At 40.2% G+C, this 9678-nt stretch overlaps 1 protein-coding gene across 1 annotated transcript; it reads right to left on the bottom strand.

Annotated features, from left to right (window-relative positions):
- Positions 1–843: 843 nt before the first annotated feature.
- LOC122346953 (protocadherin-8-like) lies at positions 844–8374 on the bottom strand. The gene is made up of 3 exons (XM_043241916.1): positions 3793–8374; positions 3509–3713; positions 844–3068 (listed from the first exon to the last, which is right to left on the bottom strand). The coding sequence occupies exons 1-3, from the start codon at positions 6187–6189 to the stop codon at positions 2839–2841; spliced, it is 2832 nt and encodes a 943-aa protein (XP_043097851.1). The 5' UTR covers positions 6190–8374; the 3' UTR covers positions 844–2838.
- Positions 8375–9678: the final 1304 nt, after the last annotated feature.

Here is a 9678-nt window from a genome sequence, read left to right as displayed (position 1 = left end):
AGCACAGTAACTAGCAATCGGTTTGGTTTTCAAAGATAAGAATCACAACATAGAAGCACTGAGTCATTCAGTAGTAATCTAAAGAGAAGTGCTTGACAGAAGAGCTTATTTATATGCAATACGCAAGACTAAAGCATAAGCAGTGACAGTTTTAAGTGTCGTTCATAGTCAATGTCGATGTGTTTTATGTCCAGCAGGGGGCCCCACAGCGTAAGATAACAACACAATCCGAACTAAACTATATCCAGTCCACACCATCCCATAGAAACAGCTCAAAAACAGTCAAAGACTAAAGAGGAGCGTCTAGCCTACAGCATAAATCAGATGAAATTATTACAGTAACTAAACCGAACATCGACTTGAAGTGTGCCGGCCCTCCAGTAGCATCAAGAAATAAAATATAGTGGAAATTGATTACTCATGGTTTAACAAGTCGGTCGTGTAAACAAAAATCTAACCGTGGTGACAGCAATTTAATGTAGGCCAGGCTAATGTAAAATGAGAAGTTATAACAGCCACGTATCACACGACAGATCACAGAAGAGACTTTTAAGGGAATATTTTTTTATTAAATGTGTCTGTTCTCAGCCAGCCCGCCAGCACTGATTGTATTCTTTCAAAACATCCTGCAAACATGAAGGCCTCATCTATGATTTATCAACATTTTCTTCCCCGGCTCACAAAGAACTGAATAATTCACGTAAGATTGGTCTAACGTGAAGCGTTTTAGTGGGAGTGCTTGAGCGCTGCGTGCTTATTCTCTCAACAAGAACGTTATCGTTCCGCGTGAAGAGGACTCCAGGCTGCTGCGTATCTACATAGCGACAGTAAGTCTGAACCGTTTCTAACGCCGTTTCTCAGCCGTCATCCATCACATCATACAGATGAACTGCGGCTTGACTTTGTCGTTGTCTTTGTCAAGTCACAGATGTTTTATCCTGAAAACACACAGCACACGTAGTAGTTAATGTTCATGTTAAATTAGTTAATGCTTCTCTGGTGTGATTGGTTTATTATAATAAGTATTGTGAAATGAAAGAAGAACACTGATTTCTCTTTCTGGTTTTATGGTTTGTTTGCTATTGACCGTTTCTGGGTTCATTTTGTGATTGATGTTAACGTCAGTACCAACTGATTAAATGACTGGCTTTTATTTTATTCTCATTAAAGCGATAAGATTGCTCCAAGGTGTATGTTTGTAGGCTATGCATGTATGTGCTATCCGTGTTACGTGTGTGAAGCGGCAGATGCTTGTCTCCAATGCTTGTCTGGCTTCAGTCTTACATGTTTTTCATAACTGTGATTCATTAACATTCTTTATAAAAAATAACACAGTTTTATAAATTGCATTTGATTTAACTATTGCCTGATAACTGAGAGACTAAAAATAACCGGCGAAGTAAAAGCCACATCACGTTCTGGTTTAATATTGAATGAACAGAAAGAGCTTTTCCTGTTGCACACTAGATCTCGGTCAGACTAGGACTGTGCAGTCTTCAAAAGAACTTTAATATTTTGTTTACTGGCAGAATTATCCACTATTATGCCTGTTATGGTATACGGTCAGTGTTTATTAATAGTTGTCTAAGTCCAAGTGCACGGTACAGAACAAAGCTGTTTACTTTTACTCACAATAGGAAATATTACAACCGGACAAAGAAGTCATATTTAATAAAGGCACAAGCGGCAATTATCTACATCCAGCACCCAACAGTATTACTGGTAAATTACCGAGAATGACATGAATAATAAATCCATGAATGATAGGAAGTAAATATCATTCTGGATTGAATGTTCAGAGTCTGCTCTAGAGCTTAAGGACAAAATGTGTGTTTAAATCTAACGTGTATTTGTAGAAGTGCATGTACGAGGTAAACTCCTAAAATAATTAGATCAACCGCTCTAAAGGGTACACTAATTCAGTGTTTCTATTTCAGTTAAATAAACATTTAATGATCTGTAAGCATTTCACAGATTTCTTTGTATAGTCGAGGTGATATGTGCAAAATTTGAGGTGATATTTGATATTTGTGTTTCATAAAAGCATGAAACTTCTCGCAATAGTCCATGTTAGGGTCTATCCTGTGACTGCTTCGGGCACCACTAGGTGTCGCTGTTACCTTAAAGTTTATCCCTCGATCGCTATTCCTCATTAACATTTAAATAAATACATGTAGAAATACATAAACATATACACAGATGTGAAAATAAATAAAAGTGGAAATGTAGAAATAAAAAAAATGTGGGGGGCAAAATACATAAGGAAATAATATTATGTATTTTGTTTTTTTAACTTTTATTTGTATATTTATTTATGCTTTTCTTTATTACATTTCTTTGTGCGTTTATTAATAATTATGTCAGGGATGGCCTTCCATATTGGCAGGTCTGAAATCAGTTACGGACTTTAAAAACCATTTTTATTTACAAGTAATCAGTACATCTTCAGCTTTGACTGCACATTTAACACATTTTTCACCCCCAAAGTGAATTGCCTTCTGCAAATTGAAAAATGTGAATAATTAAAAGACAAGTGCAACACAAACATTACAGAGACATTATACGAATAAATACATGAACACACTGCTTGATTAACAACTATTCTGAACAGTGAAAAACCAAATCAACATTATTTTAAAATCAAGTAGGCTATATAATTTAATCAAAATATATCATCTTCAAAAAAATCTGTTGCATTATAAAAATATGTTCAGTATGTACAAAAAGGCTTAAATAATTATTCTCTGCAAGATCAGCCGGCTGTGTGAACATCTTAGCTGGTTTGGTTCATTTTAGAAGGGTATTGAAATCATGTTAGAGGTTTGTGAAATGAACTGTTTATATATAGTCGTATTCTCTACGTAATACTTTCTCACAGACGCTCTGTAGTCCCACAGTTTTTGGAATGTGAGCTTGGTTGTAGTTTTCTCTCCTGAGAGCGTCTTGTGGAGGTGAACCTGACTTGGCGAATGAGCGTGTTAGACTGCAGTCGGTCCTGGAAGCGGTCGGGCTCCAGCAGTGATCGGAGTGGCCCAAAATCTTACACTCACTTGTACATGCCCAGAGACCTTGAGAAAAAAAACAAAAGAATATCATTATTGATAAGTATAACCCTTTTGGGTCTTTTAAAACAGACGCTATGAGTAGAGGTGTAATGACAAATGCCTTTTTTTATAAAAACACATTTCTAATAGAGACTGCTGTATTTGCTGTGTTCTTATAACTTATGTAGCCTATATATATATATATATATATATATATATATATATATATATATATATATATATATATATATATAAAAAGCATTTTCCACACTAAACTTATAAATAAAATAAAATATAAATATATATATATATATATATATATATATATATATATATATATATATATATATATATATATATATATAAATATTAAATCCCACAGTGATAAATATCCATGCACAATAGAAACCTTTGCACATTAAAGGTCATTTTAAAAATGTTAAAAAGTCCTGGTTTCGACCTACCATCCTGACTGCTGCTCTGATGCTCGTCTTTCCTCAAGCCGTCGCCGCTTGTATCTGAATCGCTGTCGTTGTAGTCGCTGTCTCCGACCCCGCTGTCCTTTCCGCTGTGAGGCTCTCGAGCTGATATGGTCGCGTACGAGGTGCCTTTCCAAATTTTCATTTGTCTCATCGCGTCTTTGCCGTAGCTAGGCACAGCGGAAAACCCCTATTGAGATAAAGCACGATATTTGATTAGGACCGGCGAGGTGGAAAGCAGAGCTGGCGTTGTAGGGCGCCGGGCTTACCTCGTCCTCCGGGTCACGCGGGCCATCTTCAGAGACGCGCGCGCTGTCCTCAGAGCTGCCTCTCTGGATCAAGCCGGGAAAAGTCGTGGCGCTCGAGTAAGGGTGGATATCGAAAACGATGTCACTGTGAACCGAAATAAGCGGGTCGATGTGGTTTCCCTTGCCCTGAACGCCGTCCTCCTTTCCAGAATGGCCGCGACTGTCCGCCTTCCGCTTATTACAAGTGGACGCTATTATGATAATGGCTAAAAACAGAAACGCGCAGCTTCCCGCCAGCACGACTATTATAATGAGCGAGTGATCCCCCTCCTGGGTCTCTTCGACTGTTTTGTGCGCGAACACATTGCGCCTGCGTCCACTCGGGAGAGACGCCGCTATCAAGAAGTGGATCGTGACCGTCGCGGTCAGGGAAGGTCTCCCGTTGTCGCTGACGGTTACCGTTATTCTCGGGTTTTCGTAAAAGTCGCGGCTGAGTTCACGATTCAGATGAACTTCTCCGGTGGCGCTGTTTATGGAGAACTCGGAGGCGACAGCTCCGGAGATGCCGAACGACAGTTCCGCGTTGACGCCTTCGTCGGCGTCCCTGGCACGCACCTGCGTTATAACGGAGCCCGAGGGCGCGTCTTTGGGCAGCAGGACCTCCGCGGAACCGTTGATCGGCGCGGGCTGCGTGATGGACGGAGCGTTGTCGTTCTGATCGACTATTTTAAGATGAACGACGGCGCTGCTTCGGAGCGGCGGCGCGCCCCCGTCGCTCGCTTGAACGCGCAGCTGCAGCTGTTTGAGGACCTCGAAATTAAAAGTTCTGAGCGCGTACAGAGAGCCAGAAGAGGGGTCTAGAGAGACGAAGCTCGACACCGGAGAGCCTATGATGTTGTCATCCATGAGCTTATAGGTGATTTTGCTATTTTGCCCCAAGTCAAGGTCTCTGGCCACCAAAGTAGTGATGTATGCCCCCGGAGCGTTGTTCTCCATCAAGGAGACCTCAAAGACCGGTTTGCTGAACACAGGAGCGTTGTCGTTCTCATCACTCAGTCTTATAGTATACTGCTTAACTGTTCTGAACGGAGGCGATCCCAGGTCCTCGGCTACAACAGTCAGGTTATACTCTGAAATCTTTTCTCTGTCCAGCGAAGACGTCGTTACAATCATAAAGCTGTCCTCGTAGGCCTGCTGGAGTTTGAAGTGATTGTGCCCATAGAGGGTACAGTGGATGTCTCCGTTAGCGCCCGAGTCCTTGTCCGAGATGCTGACCAGAGCCACGAAGCTCTCTTTAGCAGCAGCCTCCGTGATGTACGCTATCCCCGCGGTGACTGAGGTCATGGGGGTGATCGCGATTTCCGGTGCGTTGTCGTTCACGTCCTGCACTTGAACAACCACTTTGCAGACGGACGGGATCGGGTTAGGACCCAGGTCGGATGCCTGTACATCGAACTCGTAGGTTTTCTTGCTCTCGAAATCTAACGGGCTCTCGAGGGTCAGCCGCCCGGATTTTCGGTCAACGCTGAAATGCTGGCGGATCTCCGAAGGCACTTGATTCCCGAAGCCGTACACGACCTCCCCATTCAAACCCTCGTCGGGGTCCACCGCGTTGAAGTCCACGAGCAAGAATCCCACCGGTGCGTCCTCCAGTACATCGACCGAAAAACCGTTCCGGTCGAACACGGGACTGTTGTCATTGAAGTCTTTTACTTTGATGTTGATTTTCGTGCTGCTGGACCTCGGTGGATTTCCTCCGTCCGTTGCATCGAGCTCCAAAACATAGGAGGCGTGCGTCTCCCTGTCTAATTCTTTCAGCAGCACCAACTCTGCATATTTAACCCCATCAGCTCTGCTCAGCACGTCGATGGTAAAGTGGCTGTTCACTGATATTTGGTAGCTCTGTATGTAGTTGGAGCCCACGTCCTCGTCCGCGGCGACGTCTAAGGGGACTCTAGTGCCGAGCGCTGCATTTTCGGAGATCTCCAGCGTGCACTCCTTCCTGGGGAACACCGGAGCGTGGTCGTTGATGTCCTTCACTTCCACTTCGACGTGAATCAATCTAAACTTCTCATTCGAGACACTCACAACGTCGAAAGCAATGAGACACCGGATCGTATGCTTGCATATTTTTTCTCTGTCTATTCGTTCTCCTATCGTTAGCTGTCCGTCTTTTTCTCGCAGTCTAATAAAAGACGCATTGAACCGATTCATCATTTTGAAACCGGTCTTAGAGCCATCTGACAGATTCGAGGCCGTGTCCGTCGCCAGGTTTCCGATGACAGTGGACAGAGCGTCCTCTTCGTATATCTGATATTTGATGGTCATTCCCGCTGCTGAAGTGGACAGGAAAGACAGTAACGCGACGTGCGCTGTCCACCAATGCCACAAAACCCGACCGCTAAAAGCCCCTCTCATGATGTCAAGGTTCACAGCTGTACGCAGGCTAACTTAAACCGAGGAACAACTTAAAGCGACGGCTGTCCAGCTTCTCCTCCGGTCATACCGGGCTCCGCGCGCGCTTCGGCTGAGCTGCAGCGCCTGGGTGCTTTATAGACATCTTCATGCAAATGAGATCGAGTGTGACCAATCCCTGCTCGCAAAAGGAGGTCTTTTAGAAGACGTCTAAGCTCGTTAAGGAACACCATAAATCACACGCTCTCATGCCAGTGCGCTTGCACCGCTTCTGTGTTAGAAACTTAGAGAATGTAGATATATTTTAATTCTGGTACTTGATTACTGAGCTAAACCAGTTTATATTACTAAACCAGTAGCTTACAGCTGCAAGTCATCGGATTAAAAACAACCATTGGTCATTTTTGATTCGATCGCCGTACGTACATAGCATACTTATGGCAATGATACGCGTTATACTGCGCGTCACGTGCGGGATCTTGTTTAGCGCGCACATCAGTGACGTCGAGGCTTTTTTCTCCGCGATCTCGCCTGCTGTGGCAGGTGTAAAGGTCCTTTTTAAATAGGATTTATTCGAAGCGATGGGATATTTATTAAAAGGGGTTTCTATAGCCGGATTATATCGCAGGCTTATGAACCCCTCGTTAGGCACAAGTATACAATGGCTTAGTGGGGTTCCCCAATGGCGACGTCGGCGCGCTCTTTAGCACTGACAGACGGAGGGAGATCAACTTCCCGGAGTTCTCAGCAAAGCGCCATGTGCACTTCTTTGAATAAATTAAGCCGGCCAATGAATCGCCCTCTACTTAAAGCTGCTTTTAAAACGCATTTAAAGTGTAAATGAGTTCTTCACGGCTATTTAAGAGATTTTCACACTCGTTTGTTTCCCCTTCATTGAGCAACACTTGCCATTTAACTGAGCCACAAAGAATCGGTTGATATCCATCTGTCACTACTACGATCTAGGCGAGAGATATTTTCACCTTTTAAAGATAATATTGAAACTAAAATGATCATATGATACTCTGATATTTACAGGTTGTGAATTGGGGGCCGGTTGCATGAACTTAGCCTCTTTGTTAAGACTATCTTAAGGACTGGTTTTAGCCGCATTTAAGGGAAAAAAATAGACGAATAACTCTAAGACAAGTCTAAGTAGTTTATTAAGTCTGACTACATATCTATAAATATAAATAAAAGTGCTTGGGGATAATAGTTATTATCTAATAATAGTTATTATCTAATAGTTTAGATAATTGTAATTACTTAAACACATTATCTTTTCAGTAATACCTATATTTCATGTTTTACGTCCGTTCCAATTGTAGCTATCTGAAACATTACCATAGTTGAAATCAGTTTTTAATGCTTTTCATTATTACTACCATTAATAGCTGTACATGTTTTTCTTTACGCTCATAATAAGTGTTAAACCACAGTTTATAGGTAGCCTATACACTAAAACCCACGAAGCATTAGCATTACAAATCTAAAGGCCTTCTGATGTTTATTCATGTTTATTTTATAAGAAATGATTGGTTCACCTGCCGCTTGAACTGAGGTGCTGCAGCAAGCTGTCATGACAAATTAAAGAGCCAAAAAACAGTATTTGTTGTCTGGCAATAGTGGCAACAGTTCAACTCTCAGACTTTTGCTTAATTACTGTCATGTATTTTCACTACATGAGAACATGACGCGTTGCATAAAAGTGCCGTAGTGTTTGTGAGAGGTGTTTTAGAGTGCTTGCTGGCTCAGGTTCGGAGATGAAATCATAAACATCTTCCTTACAGTGGAAAATCTCAGGAGTATGTGCTTGACTGCACTTTTTTCGTTTCACTTTTCTTGGCAGTAGAATCTGGTCAAATAGATTCAAATAGTTCTATAATAAATATATAATATATAATTAATAAATGCACAATTACCAAACTAAAATGACATACTCAAAATTTTTATGAGCGTTTTTCTCATTTTGCAGAGACAGTAAATTGAATATAAAAGCACAAACTGCCAATCTGGGACATTTAACAAAGTGGAAAACAAACTGCAGTGGTCGCACCACATGACATTTTGACATTTTGTCAAAATTTACAAGCACAGAACTGGCATCTAAAAGAATACAAGCTAGATTCCCATAGAGGTCAGTAGAAAACTGTGTGTGTAAACGTGTTTAAGGATACACAAACATGAAGCTTGGTGCATACCTTGTTGTTATTTAGATTGATAGATTTTGAGATTTTGTCTTTAAATCTCCAAAACTAAACCTAATTAAAGATAAAGTTTTATTTACATAAGTAAATAAAAATAAAATTATATATATATATATATATATATATATATATATATATATATATATATATATATATATATATATATATATATATATATATATACGTTTTCATCAACCTTTGCTCTAAACTAAAGGGAGCCCGTGTACATTGCACATGCTCCCTATCTACATCAGAAGCAATTTTAATTGAAAGGGGAATGCCACGTATTTTAGTGCTTCTTGCGCCAAATTGTTTATAAATTTGTAGATTTTTTTTTAATATGGGACAGTACATGCTCAAATCTGCTAGACTATGTTTTTGCTTATAAATAGTCAAATTAAATTAAATAAATAGTCAAATGTGAATACCCACGTTTGCTTAATTAAGTCTCCATAAGCCTATATGTCTAATCAATATCAGTATCAATCCAATTATATAACACAAATTTTATATTATTTAAAAAAAACATTAGGCTATTTTACAAATGTCAGATGTCTGGCAGCAACAATAATAATAACCATGTAATGAAGTCACAAATGTCAATACCTTTATAAACATTATTATATAACATTATTTTTTTAGAAAATGTGGAATGCATTTAAAATTTTGTTATTAAACTTCTAATACTACAATTCTTTTCTTTTTTTTTTACAATCTTGTTTTAAGCAGACGTAGTGAATGACAGAAGTTCACCGCTCTGGTCAGTGGCCAGTCATGGACACGTCGTGGTCCAGGGTCCCATTGTCCTTTTTGAATCAGAATCTCAAAACAATCAGTACTGCTCTATTATTAAGACAAAAACTAACAAAATAACATGCATGGCATTTAAGTTTGTCAAGTTTTGATGTACACATACATCGCAAATATAATATGAAAGCAATTTAGAACATTTTTACAATACATTTTTATAAGGAACTTTATAGGCTATCCTATAATCATCGCTGTCATTGATGATTGCCACATTTCTGACATAATTTCCAGAAAGTCAAGTGATTCAGCACTGAATTTAACACCAATCATGTTCAATTGTCGTAAAAGAGGAGATGCAGGCATTACACTACCCCTCCCTATATAGCATGACATTTAGGGAAAGGCTCTTCTCTTCACTCGACTTATTTTTTTGGAGAACTGATTACACTAGTTGGTGTTCATTTATGTTTATTTGGTGTTAAAACTAAAACGGTAAGATTGCCCTCCCTCGGGCACGAGCTGTCACGCCTCATCA

The sequence above is a fragment of the Puntigrus tetrazona genome, chromosome 1 (assembly GCF_018831695.1).
Source record: "Puntigrus tetrazona isolate hp1 chromosome 1, ASM1883169v1, whole genome shotgun sequence".
NCBI classification, from domain to species: domain Eukaryota; kingdom Metazoa; phylum Chordata; class Actinopteri; order Cypriniformes; family Cyprinidae; genus Puntigrus; species Puntigrus tetrazona.
The sequence above is the reverse complement of the archived record's forward strand: the minus strand, read 5'-3'. Positions and strand labels throughout refer to the sequence as shown.

Bases quoted from the DNA above. Each gene is read 5' to 3' on its own strand.
- LOC122346953 (XM_043241916.1), bottom strand. From the start codon at position 6,189: ATGAGAGGGGCTTTTAGCGGTCGGGTTTTGTGGCATTGGTGGACAGCG. The intron at 3,714-3,792 runs GTAAGCCCGGCG...TTATCTCAATAG, and splicing joins CGCGTGACCCGGAGGACGAG to GGGTTTTCCGCTGTGCCTAG. The intron at 3,069-3,508 runs GTAGGTCGAAAC...TTTTTTCTCAAG, and splicing joins TCAGAGCAGCAGTCAGGATG to GTCTCTGGGCATGTACAAGT.